This window comes from Pezoporus occidentalis, unplaced genomic scaffold, assembly GCF_034315485.1.
Source record: "Pezoporus occidentalis ecotype Australia unplaced genomic scaffold, CSIRO_AGI_Poc_V1 ctg113, whole genome shotgun sequence".
Classification (NCBI taxonomy): domain Eukaryota; kingdom Metazoa; phylum Chordata; class Aves; order Psittaciformes; family Psittacidae; genus Pezoporus; species Pezoporus occidentalis.
The window spans coordinates 2,694,877-2,716,954 of record NW_026912918.1 but is presented as its reverse complement, the minus strand read 5'-3'; the positions used below and the strand labels follow the sequence as shown (position 1 = coordinate 2,716,954).

The following is a 22,078-nucleotide window of genomic DNA, read 5'->3' as shown; positions in this document are numbered from 1 at the left end:
GGTTGACTTGGCCATGCCGTGTAGCCTCTTGTATTGAAATTTCAACCCCCTAGCTAAGTGAGGAGATTTCAAAATCCCAAAATACAACTCTTAAATGTACTGTTGGTTTTTGTCCGAGAGTAAAAAGGTGTCCCATCTGTACTTCAACAAAGTGGTTATCACTTGTGGAAGCCACAGAAAAAGAACAGCCTCCTCTCACTGCTCTTCCACTCCTGATCCATTTCTTAGACAGGTTGACACAATGCCATAAGTAATTCTCTGATTTCTTGCATTCCTTTTTTCTAAGGAAATAGGCAACCAGCATTTAGTTTTCAGACCATAATACTGGCTGCTTTGACACATTCCTGCATGTAATTCCAATTATAGGATTCCCAGAATAATCACAGCTCACTGTCAAGTACAAACATTAAGTTTATCTTTCAAGTAAGAAGTTCTGAGGCATGGTAAAAGATTCTGTCATCAGAAATGCTTCCGTGATATAGTATCTATGGGAATGATTGCAGTCTATTAAGAAAATTACTATGACAAAGACACTTCCTTCTGACTGAAGTAATCAGGTATTTCGTAACAGACCAACATTTAAGTTCGCAGGTGTTCCTCCCTCCCAACATCTGAGTCATTTTTTACCTGTGTAAAAAAAACAACAACCTACAAACAGCAGCAGGAAGGTATGTGAAAACAGTCTAAACACTCAAAAGAAGTAACTTCAGTCACATCTATTAGTTAAGACTTGGAAAATTTTATCATTTTAATAAACCTTCTGAAACAACAATGGAAATCTTGATTTTAATCCATGGCTTCCAAAAGAACTGGTGGATTTGTTAGTCTCATTTCCAAAAGTGTCTTTCAGAAAAACTACTTAGAAATAAACCCCACCTCAAACACAAACATCGAAGAAGACAGGAACCAATATTATTTAGTGTTAGTGACAAAATCCTTAACCTTTGTGTTGTGTGACCACAGTAGATGATCACAGCACAATTCTACTCTGAAAAGTCACCATAAACATTTTTGACAGCTGAATGGCAAGCCAATGCCAATTAACAGAAACAGGCTTTTTGATGCTTGAGTTGGAAGCAAGAGGGGAAACCATGCTGTGGTCTGCCCCCGTGAAGGCTGTCTGTTCCATTTCTTGCAGTATTTACCTTGCAGCAGTAGAGCCAAACTGAACCTAGATACCTGCTTAAGCGTATGCAGAAGATGGCAGCCAAGTGACTATCACTTCAAAGATCTTCAATGATATTGCACAACTGCAAATGAAATGTAACTCGTGTACTAGAAATAGGAAACAACTCAATTTCAGGTGCCATGAGTAACAGTCGTGGTAAGAGAGCTTTTCTAGTCACCAGATCTCTTCTACAGATCAGAGTAAACTCATCTGAGGAGCACCACTTTCCAGGGTCATGTTTCAAAACAAAACTGTGTTACAGATACTGTAATTTTACCACGAGTCAGTGTGTTTTGCTGTTATGTGTTTCTATATATTGAGATCTTTCTTCTGTTTGTATTATTATAAAAGCACATATGTCTCTTCTCAGTAAAAACGCTGTTTTGGCAACAGTTATTCAACAGAGAACTAAGCGACCATGGTCAAGTATGTAACATTTGTTAAGAGTCCCCTGCAATTGGGAAGCAGCATTTTTTGGAATACGATTTGAACTGGCTACTTGTGTTTGCCAGAGACATGGTCTGCTAGGAGACAGCTTGGCAGCCTAGGACAGACAACTCGGAGGATGACAAGCATATTAACTGCAAGTCATGTAAGAACAATTCAGGCGGATTCAGACAGATTGAGAGTCACCAGAGAAACAAACAGCACCAGCAGTTTGCTAAAACACACAGAACTGCAAAGGAATGAGAACATCTTCAGCTGACTTAATTCACAAGCAGCAAGCGTAGCTAAACCTGGCACTTCGCAGTATAAACTGGGTGAGCTCTTTAAATAACTAGCATAATTTTTTTCTCATCACAAGTTTTCCTTACTACATATTCCAGTCAAGTAACATAACTACATAAACGATTTCAGTCTTGTATAAGAATTCTTGCTCTTTAATGCAGTTATCTTATTAAGTTTCCTAAAGATTAATATCCAACACCAAAAAACCACTCAGGAAAACAACAACAGGGAGCAAAACTGTGAAAAGTGCTTGTCAGAGGCACATGTAGTATATATGTGTACACCCAACCTAGAAACAACTTTTACAGCTGAGTAATAAAATGAGACAACTGGTTATTCTCTTGGTAGAAAAAAAAAAGGAAAAAAAATTTTTACTGTTTTCTGAAGTTCACTTCTACTAAGAGCTCTTCCTCTTCTTCAATATAAAAACTTCTCCTACTGCAATATGCACTGTCATGTGGCTTTTTTAACTAAAACAACATAAAAACACGCACTATTCCAATAAATTAGGCCAAGACAGTTAAGAGAAAACACTGTTCCGAACTCGCATGCAAAAATCCAGTGTAACAGACCTGACTTTGCACAGTTAGTGGTTATGAGTCTTTTACTATTTTTGTATCAATCCTACTACTGGTGATATTTGCCTCTAGTATTTTCCTTCAGAGTTTTCAAAATATGCAGAATGTAATTACTTAAAATCTACAATCTTAAAAGGTATTTTACAAAAAAAAAACAACCAAAAAACAAAAATAAATAAATAAATACCCAAACTAACAAAATGTTTTAAACCTTGTAACTAGGTATGAAAAAAAACAATCACTTTCTCCTGATTTCTGTAAAGATTTAGACTAAGACCTGACCAAACAGCTCCATCCTTTACTGGGGCATACAGAGCCCAATAACATGTTTGATTAAACTGCACATTTCAGAAAGAAAACTAACCTTTAGGTAGGTTTACTAGTTCTATAGGGAAAAACACTTTGAAAGGAACCCCCAGCCAACTGCAGTTTCATTGCCACCTAAGAGCAATAGCTTCTGCCGATCACTAGTCACAAACAGCTACAGGATTCCTCCTGTAGTTTCTCTTGTAGTAGCAGTTCCTGCTACTGGGTATCAGCAGCTCCTTACTAGAGTGATACAGCTCTGAAGTTACTGAGGAAAAGGCGATTCCTCTTACAGAACTGTAGAAGGAGGCATTACAACTTGGAAATACATGGAAAACACTCAAAAGTCCTACTCATCTCAATGGGACTGCTACTTCTTAAGGGAAAGAACAAAAGTACCAGTTAAGTGAATCACTGTCCAAAACTCTCAACAGAGCGCAAAATAGAAGCTTGAGAACTGTACAAAATAAAGAGGAATGTCCCAAATTTCTCCTCTGATTTTCCACAAGCTTTGATAGCAGTTATCAGCCTGAGAGGAATGCATCTCAGCAAGAAACTATATAATATCTGATCTCTGGAAACACAACTTCAAGCTTTTGCCAACCACAATGAACTACTTGAAGGCTTTGTCTCCCTCATTTGAAAAAGCAACTGTGACAGCAACAGGAGAGTATTAAGACACAGAGTATGCTTGCAATGATGTGCTGACTTCTATGGAAGCAAGAGACCATCTGCTTAGCTTTGCTACTGCTTAACATGTTCTATAACAATCTTAACTCTGATTTAAAAAGATTTTCTAGATTGTCTGAACATGTTTTTCTGGACTTAATGGATTTCACAAAAAAAACATGGCACAAGAGGACAATTGCATTACTACTACAAATTACTGTGACAAAATGATCTGTTCTTCTACACCTGCCAAGTGATGATTGTTCAAAGAGGAAACCTTCTGCTCTTTTAAGACGATACGTTAAAGAACTTCAAACCTAATCAAATAAAAACTATCTCTGTAGTGTCATCCAAGAAAACATGGCCACAATGCCAGAGTTATAAGAAAAACTTACAGGAAAGGAGTGGTAGTGAGGAGAGCAGAAGTACGCACAGTAGTATAAAAGAGAAGTTTCCTCAGAGGTTTCAAGATTATCTCAGATAAGTCAAATGCCACAAAGCAGGTGCTCTAAATAAATCTGAATATGCAGACTGCAAAGTCACGGCCAAGGAAGAATTCAAATCCTTGATACAGTAAATAGCTGTAGCTTTAATTCACAAAACCTCCTCAAGGACTATGCTACTGCCCATTTCCAAAAACATTCTAGGCTATCAAGAACACGCCATACACTCCCAAGAAAACATAACTATGACTTTAATAGGTATTGCCTAACTTGTATCGATTGACAGGTTGCTTCTCAGAGTGGACCATATGAAATCTATGAAATCCTTTGTTCACATCTGTATAGACTGAGGAAGTATTTTGCTTTAATCTCCCCCTGCCAATGGAAAAACAGCTGTCTTGATCTCAAGCACATTATAGCCCTCTGACATAGAGTATCAGTTATTCTTCATGCCCTTTTAAACTGGTTCAGGGTAAGGTTGAACCACCGCTTTCAGCTTATGCAAGCACATCGATCACAAGCTCAAGATACCATGCTCACTTCTAGTGTACTTTTCATTCTGTCTAGAGCTGCCTTAAAACGGCAAGTTCTGCTCAAAATTAACAGTATTGGCTTATGATGCTCCAGATGAGATGAATCCAAGTTATTTCTGAGAGCAGGTGAAGGGATGAGAATCAGGATTTTTCTTTTCCCTTTTTCTCTTACTAGAAAGAATGCTTATAAAAACATACCATAAGAAAGAAAAACAGAAAAAGCAATGGACTTTTCTTGATTAGTAATTTACTAAAGGATTAGAACAAGCCATCAAGGAACAAGGTCTTGCTCCAAACTAGACCCAAACCATAAAGGGTCACAAGTGCTACACACCGCCTATAAACACACTGAATTGAGAAAGACAGGCTTCTGAGCCACACTAGAATGAGGTTTTAATCAGTGATACACATCACTTATTTTAAACAGAATGAGAAAATCTTGGGTTTAAAAAGTTCTTTAAAATATTTTCTTTTTCTGCATTTGTATTTCATACTTTCCTTTCCCTTTGGATAGAGCACTACAGCCATCACCCTTCCAGAATTCATCTCCAGCCTTAACACAGATCTTCAAGCATGATGGCAGCTACATTTTAAGCCAAGTTAGGCACATTCACTATTAGGTACATCAGCTGCCTCACCACTTTTATTACTGCTCTTTGAATCTTTTAAACAGCATACATTAAGTAGAAAACATCGAGGAACAGAAGGTGAAAAATTAAACTAACCCCCAGTCTCCTTCAGCAGAAATTTCAGTTTCTGGAAGGACAAACTGGCTGACTGAAGTGTTTCTTCACTCTTCTTGAAAGCCTTCACCACAACTGGAGCATTAATAAGCAAAAAAGCTAACACACAATCATGTCTGATCATCCTATCAGGATAAAAACTGGAGGATGGGGAGAGACTGGACAAGGATGCCAATCCTCAAATGCCAACTAAGAAAATGGCAAAAACAGAGAATGCTTCTGCCTGTCAGAAGAAAATTCAGGGAGCAAGTAATTTGTTCCAAAAATATTTGTGTAAAACACTGTGCTCACCTGCTGTCTTACTATGACAAAATTAAGCTGTAAATAAAGTAAAACTTGAAAACAAAACAAAACCCACTAATCTTTTAAGCTTCATCTTGTTCAACAAGAGGTTGAGCCCTGGAAAATACCTTAGCTTCTATTCTTAATAAACTGGCCAAATTTTAAGAACTGTTTTCTCTTACATGCCCCTTCATGGAAGCACCATTTTATCATTTCTGCTCTGTCATTAAGCAGCCCTACTTTCTCAGTTTCTCCAAACAACTTCCTGTGTAAGGACTTTGAAAGCACTACTTTTGCTCTGGTCTTTTGGAAGTGCATCACCAGTGCACAGGAGCACAGCACCGCATACGAGGACAAACTATTTAACTGGGATACTTCCTCTATTCTTTTCCAATGTATTTCTTGTTCAAATTAACTTTTCCCTTACTTCTTGAAGATGTGCTGACAAAGTACAGATCACCTTCCCAAGCTGGTGAATCCCATTTGCAGCTGGCATCAGGCTAACAGTGAAGTCCTTGAAGAATGAAATCTGTCTGAGTGGTGGCTTATTCCTTACCAAGGTGGGTCTGTTTATTTTAAACCAAGACATTACTGAACCTCCCCCCACCAGGCTCACACATTACTTCATCAGATGAAGACCTCAAGCAAGCCCCTTTGCTTTGAGGTAATTCTACTTGGCTAGTTCACATGGTAAATTAGTAGCTTTGCCATGTAACTGCATAGTGACTAGGAAAAATCTAAGAAATTAGATATCCAGAAGTTTACAGAAATAAGCCATATAATTGGGTTTTGTCACTCTTCCCACATATTTCAGAAGAAAGAAAAAGAAAGATAAGCTGATTCTCTATGCGCACACCAACCTGCCTCACATAACCAATGTCGCAAATTTGGGAGCTGGAAACAGCCATATCCACTTTCACATGCTACACCTTTACTAAGATCACAAGCATCCCCTGCTTGAGCAAAGGTATCCCCTTCACTGCAGAGAAAAGACTTCTTACGGTTTTTATTTCTGAAAAGTAAAAATTAACTATATAGTTTTCCACAGCAATGTCAGCATTTCTTCAGAGATGACACACACTTTCATATCAGGCAATGCATTTTTTTCATTATTCTTAACACATCAATGAGCTAACATTTATGCGCTAACAAGTGACAATGACTAGTGATCTATGAAGAGATAAAATATCAGAGATAAGAAAATTATCTTTTTCTACATATCAAAATATGGTGGGCCTGCCACCAAAATTTCACAAAGGAGCCGTACCAAAGCAACACAGCCAAGAGATGAGGCACACTGCTGTCTAATTGAGACAAGAGGAGCAGCAATCAAGACACTTCTCTAAGCTCAAGAAATAAAAAACAAGGACTATATCAAGCAGGGAGTAGCACAGTGCCCCAAGCAGGGGCAGATACTTTCAGGTGTATATATTCCCTGCCGTTCAACAATGGTCACTGGATTAGACTTCCTGCCCCGACACTGCCCTTCCCTTTCACAGACTTCACGTTACTTTGACAATCTATGTGAAATTTGATGTTTTCAGACCAGTTCCTCTAGATTTGGAAACACTCACTGCACAGCTGTTGACAGTGGTCCTTGACAAGGGGACCGATTGTCACACCTCTCCCTTCAATTACAAATACTTAAGTTTTCACATCACTTTAGAAAATATTGTTGTCTGGCAACTAAATTGCGATTCTGCACAGAAGTAATCTTCTCTTCCTTTCTGCAGGATTATGCTGCTCATTTCTAATCCACCCTGCTAAGATACTATCCAACTTTTAAATTTAAGGATGCGTTTTTCAACAAGCGCTTTCATTTCTCATTACATGAGAAATACTGTTTCAATTATCTTGCTTTCATGGTATCACTGGTGACTGAAACAGGTAACTACAGACTCAAGAAAGTGCATTCTTTAGTTCTGTTTCAGAAAAGAATCTACTAAATGTTCTGAACACCTGTGTGGAGAAAAAACAAGTGCAATAAATAGAATATATCAAAGTATTTGTACATACTTTAGTTATTGCTCCTGTCTGTGCTGTGTTCAGTCCGGTGTGACCAGCCATCTGTGGAGATACTTGGGTTAAAGTCTCTGCCAGCACACTGCCTGCATTCCCCTGCATGGCAGGGGCAGAATATTGCATTCCTGCTCCCCTTCCTCTTCCAGCTGCCCCAAGAGATCCATTCATTACCTGCCCTTGTCCTTGCTGAGGCTGATTCATTAAACTGTGACCAGAATTACTGTTGAGAAGGCTCTGGTGTGTCTGACTGAAATTAGTATTCATACATATCCCAGGTCCAGTCTGTGATGTTGCAGGGCTGCTCGTCACCAGCCCTACTTGTTTTTGTGCTTGAGAGTTCAGAGTTTGTGACGCAGGTGTGGTAGGTCCAGAGGTGCTGGCTGCTTGCTTTGCCAGGCCAGAAGCAGAAGAGTCTCCCTGGTTTAAGGGACTTTTACCCATAGCACCCAGATTACCAATATTAGCACTGTTCGGCTGCCCTTGAACTTGACTACCAACTCCTTGCTGGACAGGGCTATTTGAGTTCACATTTCCAATTCCTGGGTTTAAGGAAGAGCCGCTGCCTCCCCTTAGAAGTTCAGAAAGTTGCTTGTGTTTGGAAGCTGCATCTGGAACAAGGTTCCCACTGCTGTTTAAAAGGCCCAACTCGCCATTGGGGATCAGCTCATCAGGAAGATCATTTTCCAAGTCAAACAAAGATCCAAAATCTACAAGTTAAAAACAGAAATAAAGGTCAGAAAAAAATGACAAAAAAGTAACTAAAACACTTATCTACAGTATTTTGCAGCAGTCCTACACAATGACATGCATTAAGGTACATCTTTACCCAAGGTTCAACAACCCAACCAACAAGCAAGGGTCTCCACGACACACACTCACGAGCCTTTCAGAAAGCACAGTTCTTGGTATGTACTGCACACTCACACACAACCACACAGGATAAGGATAGCCAACAAGTTGTTTTTTCACAAGATTTTTAACAAAACATTGTACCAAGCTTAAGAAACTAAGCTGGTACATATATGATGATCTGATTTAGCCTAACTCCTCAATTTCTCTAGTTTTAGCTAACAGAAGGCAGCAAAAATATCAAGAGATTTTTTCCCTACACATTTATTCTCCCAAAAGAATGATTAAATCACCTTCTCTGACCTCCTATATAATCCCAAACCACTGCATTTCACCCAGCAATCCTACCTCAACCTTGTAATTTCTGTTTGCGCATGGCCAAATAACATCTCCAGCTAGGCTTCAAAACTTGATTAGAAGATAACAGCTATTTCTTCAGTAGTTTGATCCCAGTCTCACATATAAACACATGCATTATCAGTTTCTAGTTATTGATTTGCATCACGATCCACTATCTCAGAAGATCCCAAAAGGCGCTCAGCATTTTCTCCTCATAATGTCTCTTGAATCAAGTCACTCTTGATCCCCTGAACAGCTCAAATAATTCAAACTGCTCTCTTAAGTGCCCAGCCCTCATTTATCATGCCCAATATTGACAGAGGTAATCCACACACTCTCCAGATGAGTGAAATAAATCAATCTAATCTTCATTAAGCCACTTGAAGGAACTGCTCTGCCTGGCTGAGCATCCAGACTGATAAAAAGCAGTGGGGGTTTTTCATTTTGTTTTCAAAAGGAGCAACTCAGGTTCACCAAAATGTTTTATTGCACATCATAAGCAGCCTCTGTGTAAGAATTATTTTAGCATGTAACTAAAAATAGTAGGTGAGCTCACTTTGTATAGGTACTTCCATGTGAAGGCAAGTTATATATTTGAAGACCTAAGGACAAGTACATACAGCAATACATACAGACTAGCCTCAATTCATCAGAGTAGTTGTTCAAACATGCAGCACATGTCAGAAAAGCTTTGCGCCCCAAGGATGTGATCTAAACCAACCACTTTTTACTGTAACATAACAGAAAAGTGTGAAAACTTTATTTTGGCTCCCGCCAAGCTAGCCCTAAAAACCTCTCACTCTTCAACTGCAAAAAGTTGGTGTAGGGCTCAGGTTGCAAAAGCAGCATAAGTGACAGCATGGACCACTCTAACTGCATTGAGAAGAAATAACAAAACCCAAACAACACATAACCTGTAAGACCACACCATGATGCATTACCAAGACACCTCAGTACATCTGAACACAATGCATTTCATCAGCACTCAAGTTTTCAATTCAGCCGCACTGAAGAAAAACGAATGGAAGTTTTCAGATGTATTGCAATGACCAGTGAATTACACAGTCACAGTAAACACATACAAAAATGTTAAATTCTGCCTGTTTTGAGGTGCTCATGGCAGCTTAGAGTCCTGAATCTTGCCATCATGACCTACTGAGGTCAGTCAGCTCTGAAGCAGCTTTGCAGGCTGGCATGAAGTTAGCTGTGACAAAATACACCCCAGCTCAGGAACAGAGCTATGCCCTTTCAAGCAGGCAAGTAACAAACTAACATTTTCATTAGCTAGGTTCATGAAAGTATTTTTAATTTCTCTCTTACTTGCCACCTTTCCCTTCTCTTGTTTAGTTCACCTTTTCAGCTCGTCTTCACAGAAATTCCTGGTATACCTTCAGTGATTGCTTCACTTCCTCTTTCCCACACAGCTACTCGATACGATGGTGCAATCTGTGTCTCTTACTATATCTTTTGATTCTACTTTTCCTGCTTCCAAGATTTCACTATTTTTAGCCTTCCATCCCTCTCTAACTCCCCTGATGAAAACTCCATTGCCTGTTTTCAGCATCAAGCCCCACCTGGCCACAAGCAAGTCCCAGGTCCCCAGAGCACAGCCCATCTCCCTGCATACAGAAGGCTGCAGCCTGGAGCATGACCAAAGCCATCTGTCTGCATGTCACTAAGGTGACACAGGGTCTATGGCTGAGGCTTTGCCATTTTTGCTAAACAGCTCACCATCCCAGCTCGCTGGGAAGTTCAAGGTTTACACTGCTTGATTTGACAACTTCCATAAGGCCCATGAAACTATGTCTTCTCAAGCTTCTGCACCAAAATAGTTAATATTTAATGACTAAAAGGGCCAGGGGCAGAGGAGAAGTGACAAAATGTGGAAGGGGAAGATGGTGCTGTAGCTTAAAAAAAGAAGAGCATTTTTTTTCCAGTTGCATTTCAAAATGGGATGCTGGAGTACAAGTACTCAAATCTTTTTTGTTTGGCTGGCCAGACTCTTAACAGTCTCACCAGAGCCAAGAGCTGGAAATGTTTTTGCAGTTTACAAAAAGATTGAAAAAAGCATTTGGGAATACTGCCTCTTAAAACCTAAAATCATCTACCACTCTTAAGGCTCCTGTAAGAAGGCTATACATTAAGGTTAGGCATGGAAAGTTTACAGCTCTTCCAGCAGGAAAATAAAAAGCAGGTAAACAGCTTAGCATGGTGGCCGTGTAAAAACTCCCTGAGTATCCAAACATAGAGGCAACGATTAATCTTCCTGCTTTTATATTTTAGTCAGTCATGTACATTAAAAACATCAACACAAGGCACTTTTTACAATAGTTATAAAACAGAAAACAAAAGTCTACTTGAGTATGTCTGCAACAAACCCATAAAGATAAAAAGATTGTCTTGGCAGTTATAAAAATAATAAATGTACTTATACACAGGTAAAAATCTGCTGTAAGAAGAATGTGGCCCATTTCTACTGGTAGCAAAATGAGAAGCAACCTTAGCCCCCCATCCTCATGAGAAGAACTTAACTGCTTCCATTCTCAATGGTTTGACTATGTCAATGTCAGTGGCAGCTACCAAGAGTCTAAAAAATCAAGAGATGCCTTCGCCTTTATAGTTACCTGAAGCAACGCTCAAATAACACCTACACTGAGGAATCCCACCCCAATTACAGAGCTTTGTACCTACTCCGTCTCCCAAACCCAACTAGCATGCAACAGAATAGTAAAAGCAGTCTTCATTTTAAAGGTTAGACTCCCTTAACTAGTAAGGCACATACATCTAGTTTCAGTGCCTGTGTGAAAGCAGGAGAACTGCCTAAGGCTGTGGAGACCCACTTCATAGCGTCTCATCACTAACACACCACTTCTGATCCTAAATCTCACACCTTTCATTACCTCTGTTACACAAACACAAATGTCCTCTTAACAGGAGAGTGCCAAAACCCAGAGATAACATGTCTTTCAAAAGGGATGGAAAACCACGAGGCAGCTACAACACCCCCACTCCTCCCAAAAAGCTCCTTTTCCAATTTGAGAATTTTGCCTTCTTTGAGCAGCTATCTTCACACATAAAGATAACCACACTTGAGACACACACTCTCCTAATTTCAGTTTTGTGAGCTTAAATGTCACAGCTTTCTGCCTTCCTGGACAACACTTTCAGTAACCAGAATAAAAAAAGATGTTCTGTTTCCTTCTAAGCCTTCTGAGAAGAAAAACAAACTGCATTGCTTTCTTACGGCAGAACATCTCCAGCTGTATGACTACCTGCAACTGTTATCAGGAGACATTTTCTTAACATAAATACTCAATTAACTTGTTTCAATGTCACCATTTCCCCCTCTCTTTAGCTCAGCCTTGAGAGGCGACAAACATTCTAAGGTATTTTTTTTACATGCTTTAGTATCTCAAACATATCACACAACAAGCAGAAGAACTACCAAACTCAGTTTCATTTCTTCCTGCATAATCTCCACTTGAAACGTGATTTGGAGTTTTCCCATTACAAACTTTGACTGCCCTTCCACAGAGCAGACACTGAAGTCACACTGCAATACAAGCAGTATTTTCACTGTGCCTTTCTTTCCTGCCAACATAGCTGTTACATTTCAGTGAGCCCAATTTTGTTTTGTAAGGCTTCTTTCAATCATGCCAGACCCCAGTAAACAAAGCCTCAACAGTTCAGAGCTCCAGTCATTCCCTAAAATTCGATGTCAGGTAACTCAACTCAATAGCAATACTGTTCGGTGCAGTCAGGAATTACACATCCATTCCAACCTCCTTTTGAGGTCTGAGGATTCTGTAATTTATTGTTTCATAGAAGACAATAAGCACATATGTTTTAAAGCAACTGAGCAACGTATTTGTAGAACAATCTTTACATTAGCATCTTAACCTAACAAGACAGAGAGAGACTGCAAACTGACCCTGACTTTCAGAAGATGATGTTTAACAACCAGGTTGAGAAAGACAGCATTGAGGGACCTGGCTGGGCCAAGGAAAGCCCATTGGTTGGGTGGTGGGCAGTGAGGAGGAAATGAGAGGAGACATCTGACTGGGTTCCAACAAGTTATGGCTTGCATGATAAAGAGATTGGGATATTTATATTTATTTATTTATGCCTGATCTTTATGAACCACTTGCATTTGGGATGAGAAAGAAATAGTTCGTTTGCTTGCTCTTAAGTCAGTAGACCAGTCAAAATTCAAATACACCTTTAAACAGAAATGAGCCTCACCTAAAGGCATTCTAGGTATTTGCCTCTAGGAAACTCGTTGGAATAATTATCACAGTGGTCTCTCACTTACAGGTTCACACTGAAGTTGGAAGGGACATCAGGAGGGCTGTAGCCCAGGCCCTGACCTCCTTGGCAGCCCTTCACTAAATCCACTCCAGCACCTCTATTATCTTCCCAGGATGGAAGGGAGGCTGACTTGCCTGTAGTTGACTGCACTGTCCTTTTAGCTTTTCTTGAAAATGGGTATAACACCTTTTCTTGCCTTACTACGGCTGGGATTTTTTTTTTTTTTTGGAGGGGGGAAGGTGTGGTGTGTTTGGGGAATTACTCATTCTTACCATGCTTACTTTGCACCTTGTCTTCTTGCAAGCATGATTCCCCATAAGATGGATACCATTCAGGGTACAGATATGCAACTAAATAGTGACACAGTTCCTAAAATCTATTAAATGAGACCTATTTTGTGCATCCCAATAACCAAAAGGGACACTATCAGCTTAAAATCTAGTTAATCCTGAAGTAGCTACAAGCTCCTAAAATCTCCTCAAATACATTTTTGTAAGACTTCAACATCTAAGTGACTTTTCAAAACTGAAGCTCATTACACAGAGTGAACAAATCAAGAAGCTAATGAAAAAGAATGAGTTCTCATCTAACCTCTACTGCAATATTACCAGTATTATTGATTCAGTTTTAAAAAAGTTTCTTACACCAGACCGAACACCAGGCATGCAAGTCAGGATGGGAAAAAATGCAGTGTCTATATCCTCTGTACCACAAGTGATGTGTGTGGTAACTACCTGACAGGGGGATGACCGACTGTTCTGCCCCCAGCTTTTTCTCACTCCCCCCAAGACAGAACAGTATAAACTGAGATCCTTCCTTGATCACATTGAGTTTACTTCCCAGCCTCTCCTTCTCCTTGCATGTTGTGTATTACAATGTCCTATCCTCAGGTTTCTCTACACTGTACTCATCCCAATTGTCTCCACCATCTCTCTTTTGCTGTGCTCATAATGAAAATACAATTTGTGTTGAAGGTCCAGAAAACCTAAGACATTAGCCTCTTTCAGGAATAATCCCTGTTTTCAGATCTACCCTTCCATTAAAATAAATAAATGTTTTTAATATTGGAACATTCAAGTAAAGTAAGGGCACATTAAATGTATCTGGAACCAAAGTTAATACACAGAACCAAATATGAGAAGTGCAATCAGGTAAGAAGCTACTCTCTCATCTCTTCCCAGATGCCAGATGAGAATAAAAACAAAATAATCCCCAAAATGTGCAGCAGAAGCAGCCCAACAAGAGTGCTCAATCTCGTCTGTTCTTGGAAGCACTGGATGGCAAATGATGGGCTGACTTTGCTTTCCTGTGATCCTACAGAGCCTCTCCATAACCCTTCTTCCTCTGGATTTTTTCCTAAGGTGTCTTCACTGTTTTGACACCATTGCTGTGCCCATTCTTGTGAGTAACTTTAAATCCTACCCAGTAGAATCTACAACACAGACATTACTATTGTCATATTGTGGGTGACAATCAGGCTACATATACTTACTGACCAAAAGGCTTCAGTAATTTTCTTTGCCATAAGAGCAGAAATCTAGACAGAAGGAATAGGAGGCAATCTGCCTACACACTGGGAGACCGCCCCACTGGTAACATCAGCTTCTCATTCACAAGATCATCCTGATGAAGCTTAAATATTTTAGTGTTCCTGGAGCACATTAACAGAAGCAAGACTGCCTTCTCATCCCATCAACTACTACTTTTCAGGAAGTTCCTACCTTTACCTTCCTTAACAGAAGCACAGAACAGGTCTATTCTGTGAAGATTAAAATAGCAATGATTTATATGTACTTGAAGTAATATTATGAAACAAACCCAAAAATTGTTATGCAAGATTACTAAGGCACAAGCAAAACTGTGTCTCCTTTATGATGTATAATAGCTGCAAAAGGCATGTTTTCTTTCTTGTTATTTTAATGCCACTTTTTCCTCCTTATTTTTGATACCAAATTAGAAGTAAAGGGTCATTTGCCTAGCTGCTCAAATTCAGCTGAGTAAGAACGCACAACACAAAATAAACCAAATGTGCATGAGGAAGCAACAATAGACATCCACTTAAAACTAATGATTTCTATATATTTCACTCAAAAAAAGCTTCCAAGCATAGCTGCCTGAATACAAAAACCCCAATGCCCTCACGTATTAATTTCAGAGATAAGGCTGTTCTGAACCATTCTCATTAATACTTTTCCTTAAAGGAGTTTACAAACCTTAGGAATGAACTTCATAGCTACTATAAACCAGATTTACATTCAGTACTTATTGAGCTGTAGTCTCTTGCACATTTCTTTGCTCCATTAGATTAAACTGCAGATGACGACACAGAAGCTATGTCATCGACAACACCCACTACAACAGCTGTCAAAGTACTAGCAGTGCTAAAGGTGGGCAGAGCAAGAGAAGCTCATGTCCTTCAGGTGCGACACACACAGCCAGGGGCTAGAATCTAATGGTCCTTTTTCCCCTCACACTGTGCAACAGAACAGAGCCAGCTCTGATGCCTGACTCAGAGATGTCCAACAGCAGCAATGGAATAATGCCTGCCCATGAGAAAGGGGAGCATGTCACCCAGAGAAAGCAACTCCTGACAACACTGTCTTACTGAGGAAGTTCTCGCAACATTAAAGATGACCATCGGAGAAGCAGATTATTTTACACTTATATATGCATAAATAGAAATATACATACAGAAAATTATTGCAAGTCAATGATACTGTATTTATCCAACATTCTAAATAAGATCCTTATTTCTCAATGGCAGTGAATAAGAGGAGAGGACAGATTAAGTGAAGCTTTGAAGATTTACGTCAAGAGATTTAGATTCTGAGTTATGACTGCCAATTACCAGTGAGAAGTTTCCATTTTCTTTTGATTCACACCATGATTCTGCACAATACTTTATAGTATTTGTTGAGACACCTCTATTAGAGTTTTGCAAATAAAAGTTTTAGGTTCTCTCTGTATCTTAGACATCTGAGAAGACAGATGGAAAACATAACATGTTAAAAGGAAGATATACAAAGCAAAAATTCTTGAAAGCGTAAACCAAATTAGGGTGGAAGTGTCAAATTTCTAAGCTACCCACATGCTTTTTCATTGTGTAAGAACAAATCCCAGAATTTTTCAAATTCTGTTTTTCAACTACCCCTTCCACTCTGATTTCACATTAACCTGCTGTACTTTGCTAATAAACTTTTGTTCATGTTTTGCTCTGTTAGCAGGTAACAGCAGAATGCAGTATCACTAATAAAAATAAACACCAAGAATAGGTAGATTTTTTTTGTAACGTGAAGCTGCAGACATAATAGTGAAACACAGCATGTTGTTGTAGAAATAATTAATGGCACTGGACTCTGACTCCTAGGAATATTCAACCAGAATGGAAAGTGAATAATCTGCAACAGAAAACTGGGAATCATTTCACAAGCTATCAGGAGATCTCTGGGGTACAACAAAGACCAAACCCTTGAGCACAGTCTTATTCCAGCCTGCTGCTGGCAGTGCTTCTCTAGCAGCAATATGCCACAGCACAGAACAGCACTTACCAAGTTGATTTTAAGTCATGAACAGGGAAGGAATCAATTTGATAAACTCCCAAGTACATAAACAATTGTCACTCAAAGTATGAATTTCAAAAAAAGAAACAGGCGCAACCACAGGACTGCCACTTAAAATCAGGCTGGCAGATCATCTGCTCAACTCTTCATCTCACACAGATGTTAGTGTTAAACTCCTTGGAAAAACCTATTAAAAAAACCTCCAACAATGAGAAAGTACACAATAATCTGCTGTCAGCAATGCCTCATGAATCGGTAAGAAATTAGCTGCACTAGATTCTCAATAAATGAGCTAATCTCTAAATCTGCTGTCCCATATTACAACTGCACGTGTGAAGTTATGCAGGTCAGTCATGGAGAAAATAGTAATAGCTGGAATAGGAAAAGTACCATGAAACAAAGGACACCCCTGTGAAATAATTATAAATACACACACCCCTTCACCTACATCTTTTCAGAAGAAAAGTTTCTTCCCCCAATTTCTACCTTGTAAATCCAGGTTTGTTCACTTAATAGAATTGCCTGTTTCCTTATTCCAGGGAGAGATGGAGAAAAGCACGTGTATAAAAGTGATTCTTACTGTCACAGCACGCAACTGACACTCAAATTTTGCACACATCCTATAAACCAAGAGCAGACTAATTAAACAGACTTCCATGAAACTTTTCAACTATATGGGAATGAACCCTCCTAAAACACACATACTAATGCTTTCATGTGCACAAACAGAATCTGGTTTTAGATCACCGAGATGTCAGTCCATTTGCAGTCTCAGCTAACTATGCGAACATAAGGTTAGAAAGCCTTGCTGTGTCTCCTTAAGCTAATTTGTTTTAAAGGTAGCCCACCTCTTTTAAACCTAAATCCACAGAAATACACCTATCTGGTTTTCAGCAGGAGAGCAGGATCAAATCAGGCTGCGTAGCGCCACAAACTCCCTCCTGCACAGCTCTGTAGCTTGCTGGGAGTTAGTCAGAGATCTACTTATCTCAGCACATACAAAGGCATGTGCGACAAGGCCAGTCTTTCCCCAGTTTGAAAATGCAGGCACTGCGACGCTGACACGACGGGCCATAAAGAGAACGTGAATTACCAGAGATCTCAGCCTGCAGCTTTTGCAGCAGCAGCCATACTGCTTAATCTGTTTATGAGCTGAAGTTGTGGAGGAAAAAAAAACAACCAAAAAACAAAACAACCCAACAAAAACCACATACATGAGAAAATACGAGGTGAAAATCCAGTTCTAATGGACTTCTGAAGCTGCTCACGATCTGTCATTTCTGGACTGAGCACAGCTCTATGAGAGCAGAAGCTGTCGGGTATGCAACAAACGCAGACAGAAGCCTTACTTGCAATGCAACACAGACTACCACCAAGCTACCCACAGAGCCACAGTGAAGGGGCACTCACAAAGCACCAGCTTCGTTGCTGCTCCATTCAAACAGGTTTCTCACAATCCACATACAGAGTTCAGACTGAGACCAGCTCAAGAATGCTGCCAGCTCACTATATATTCTGCCCAAGGACCAATGCTGACAACATACAACATAATCATGACACCTGATGTTAAAATAATACACTGCCATAACCAAAGTTACTGTAATTCTGTTTTTCTGTAAGTCCATGGTTTATTCTGAAGCACACTAAATGAGAATGCCTCGTAACAGTTACAGAGAAGACAAGTGCTCAGGTATGAAAAACATCATGCATCTAAGAGTGGCAATTAGACAAGCACACTACTCTTACCTGGATAGACAAGGAAAAGTCTTTCCCATGGACATTTTACCACAGGAGCCAGCTTGTTCAATACTGCACAGAAACAGCAAGCCATGAGTCTCAACCTTCCTTACTGACACAAAGAGCAACGGGGCAACTGCAAAATGGGACTACCATGAAAGTTAGCAATGGTCACAGCTCACTTTTCTGTTACCCTTTCATCTCTACTCCCTTCTCTGAGACAAGACATTTGATTTAGCTGCTTAAGTTTAACAGAAAAGGTGCACTTTCAGAACGTAAAGCAGACCAATTTCAGTTGCTCTGGTAAGATGAGGAGCTATTTTTATCAGAAAAATTAAAGGCAGCTAAAATTTACCCTGGCAAGAGTTTCTTAACATCATTGCATCAAAGCATAAAGCAAAATATCAACAGGGACAAGCATTTGCTTTTCTGCCAAACGTTCAGGCCTGCCACCAGACCCTTCACCACGGCACCACTGCGCTCAGTAACAAGTATCTTCAGGCTCTGAGCTGTACTTCTCAGCAACAGAACTGTACAAGCAGGCCTAACACAACATCTTTTAAAGCACGTCCCAGTCACGCAAGCTACTGCAGCAGCAAACAGCATGGGTTTACAACTGCCATTCCCATTCAGTTAACCAATACACAGCTTGCTACTCATTCTGGGCACAAACCTCAAACCCACCTCCCTGAGCACCTATGCTCACAAAGGCAACTCTCCGGGTTGCAACAATTTTTTCATTGAAGCTTCGGTGCAAAGAAGCAGACCGGTTTAGGTTCAGAAGCAGGTATTTGATAGCAATCACTACACCTACTATTTGTATTACCTACAACGCACAGAAACGTTCAGCAGTCTTTCAACAAGCAGCATTAGCTGCTGGCAAAAAAACCTCAGGAGAGTTTTCTGGAAAAGGCTCTTCTAACTTTACCTGCACTCTCAAACAGGTATTTTTGCCTAAAGAACACCAGGACGGCAACTGAACACTACGGACATACTTCTACTTGTTCAAATACAACACGGTGTGTGCTATCTCTGGTGACCAAAGGCCCCCTTAGCCGTGCAAAACTTCATGCAGATGCTGGAGTTTACATATCTAGCACTGCACAGAGCTAACTGAGACACATGAGAACTTGCTGAACAGGACGTAATTATGGCTGAAGCATTCCAGAACAGACCAAGTGAACTTCAAAAAAAGAAAGAAAAAAACAAGAAAGACACCGCTTCAAACACCTTTCACTACCTACCAGTAGAGTCTAAAACGTCTAGCTGAAGAACTAAAGAACTGCGCTTTCCCCAAGTTACTGCAGTGCATTTCGTAGCAACTCGCATATCAGCCTCCCGTATGACATTCTACTGCTTCCATGAAAAGGATTAGCATAATTCAATCACAAAACCTCACCTAGATATTCTCTACCAGTTCTTACTCTAAATACCGTTTCTTTTTGGCATGCTTATTTGTAGGCTGAGAAGAAAAAGATTCCGTAACACACACACACACCCCCAAACTGAAAGGACTGAAGTATTTCTAAACTACTGCCAAATGCAGATTAAGCAAACCCAAAAAAAACTCACAGAATTTATCAGCCAAATTATAGTAATAATTTTTTCAGTCTATAAAAAAGCACAGCAGGCACAGCATGATTAACTTATCACTGTCCCTTCAAAAAGATTCATTAATCTCTGAAAACAGAAACGCAAGTCCAACATACTTCATGCTCCTACAAAGCCACCGTTTCAGTGATTAAAACAGCTGGTACACTGAAAGACGTCAGTACATGGACACATGCTGTTATGCACACACGTGCGTATTTACAACGGGCACACGCTTGCTGGAAATGAGACATTTTGATGCACTTTACTACCTATGAAACCATTATGATTGGGGAAAAAAAAGGCATGGGCACGCTGAAGACACTACGCGACAAGTCGCGGTGACTGCCAGTCTTCTGGACATTTCATCACACGAGTAAGCCACAACTTCAATTATTGCCTACACGTTGTGTTTCTTAAAGGAAAACACTTGGAATGTTTCAAGCCAAGCGCGGTAAACCAGGGTTACAGGTGGGAAATGAAAAATGTTAATATGCTATTAAGGAGTTTTTATTCCACGGTGCGTTTCACACATGGGGAGAAGGGAAGAGACTGTCTGCTTTGGGGCTGTAGCTGTGGGCAATATATGGGTTTTAAGAAGCGGAGACAGAAACCCCGACCACTCCGTGAAAGAAGCAGGGAAGTCAGTGCTTCCTACTGCTGGGTTTTCTCCTTCCCTACCCACAACTCTTCTCACCTGGGTACCCTCAAGCCGAGGTGGATCCCTCCACTCTTTTACCATTAAAATGAATAAGTAGTGGTCAATGATGGAGGAAAGGGAATTCAACTCAAAAGGCCTTAGTCGTCTCTCCCTACCGCTATTTATAGCCGGGACGATACTTGGCGTTCGGGTCCCGCCTGGTAACTTCGAATGGAGAAGGCCCAGCCGCTCCGGGAGGGATCCTTCCCCCCTTTCCCGGCACCTCGCCAGGCCGGTTCCCACCCCCGCCGGGAACCGGCGAAGGGCGGGCGGTTCCCCCCGCCCCTTTCCCTCCAGCGGGCGCTTGGGCCCAGCGGCCTTCAGGCCCGACCGCGCGCCGGAGGGAAAGAAATGGTGTTGGGGGGGGGGAACCGCCGGTGAAGCCCGGCCGCCCCCGCACCGCCCCGCAGGCCTTACCTGTGCTATCGCTGGCAGAGAAGCCCGGCGAGTTGAGCTTGGCTCGCTTGGGGTTGGGCGGCCCGTCGAGTAAGTTCTCCGCCATGGTAGCGGGCCGAGGAGAGGCTGCCGAGCCGGTAATCGTTATCGAGGTGGGGAGACCGTGGGGGGGTGAAGCTCGCTTTCTCCCCGCTCCTCCAAAGGGGAACCCACCGCCGAGCAACAGCGCCGCTCAGTGCCCGACCGGCGGCGGCCCCCGCTCCCCCATACCCGAGCCGGGCCGCCGCCGCCGCAGCAGGCCGCAGGGGAGGAGGGTTCGGGGCGGGGTGGGGAAGAGCCCAGCGCCCCCTCCCTGCCGGACTCGCGCCTCCCGGCCTCTTCCCCCGCCCGGCCGCCGCTGCGGAGGTGCCCGGATGGCGGCTCAGGCAGTCACTCGGGACGCATAGCGCCCCCCAGCTCGGGCCCCGCCGCCGCGCCCCGTCCCCTCCCCTCCGCGCCGGGGGTTTCGCCCCAGCCCCGCGGCGGCCGCCGCCCCCGCCCGCGGCCTGAACCGCGGCCGAGGTAGGGGAGGGGGGGGGAGGGAGGAGGAGGAAGGAGGGAGGGGTAAAAAAAAATTAGCAAAAACCCACAAAAAACCGGAAAAACCCCGAAAACACCAGAAAAACGCCCCAAAACAATGAGCGCGGCGCGGCGGCGGCCGCGGCTCCCGGTCCCGGCGGCGGCGTTCGGCTGGCTCCGGCCGGCTCTGCCTCGCTGCCTCGAGCCCGTCTGCCCGTCGGCGGCGCTCGGCGCGGCTGCCCGTGTCCCGGCGGGCGGCCCCGCTGCCCCGGCCCGGCCCGGCCCGGCCCCGCTCCGCTCGCGCCGCGCTCCGGCTCCGCGACAAGATGGCGGCTGTTGATTCCTCAATTAAAAAAAAAAGTTTTTTTTTCTCTTCTCTTTTCCAGAGACCATGGGGGCGGGGCGGGGGCGGGGCCTGCGCATGGCGTCACCGCGCACGGGGCACGCTCCCCCCGCCGCCCCCGCCGCCGCCGGAAAGGCGCGAGCGGTGCCGGAAGAAGGCGAGGCCGTCGTCGGGTGTTCGGCGGCGGGGTCGGGGCGCGCTGGGACCGGGTGATCGCCCCCCTCA

General features: G+C 42.1%; 1 protein-coding gene across 9 annotated transcripts in view; it reads right to left on the bottom strand.

Annotated features, from left to right (window-relative positions):
* The window catches only part of CREBBP (CREB binding protein), a 95,365-nt gene extending 73,945 nt beyond the window's left edge, over positions 1-21,420 (bottom strand). For 4 of the 9 annotated variants that reach the window (XM_062635571.1, XM_062635581.1, XM_062635598.1 and 1 more), the window contains exons 1-2: positions 20,974-21,420; positions 7,468-8,180 (exon numbers count right to left, since the gene is read on the bottom strand). In XM_062635571.1, the coding sequence (XP_062491555.1) occupies positions 7,468-8,180; positions 20,974-21,058 (798 nt within the window). In that variant the 5' untranslated portion in view covers positions 21,059-21,420. The remainder of the gene's footprint in view (positions 1-7,467; positions 8,181-20,973) is intronic. The other 5 variants (XM_062635590.1, XM_062635634.1, XM_062635606.1 and 2 more) reach the window with 2 other exon arrangements.
* Positions 21,421-22,078: the final 658 nt, after the last annotated feature.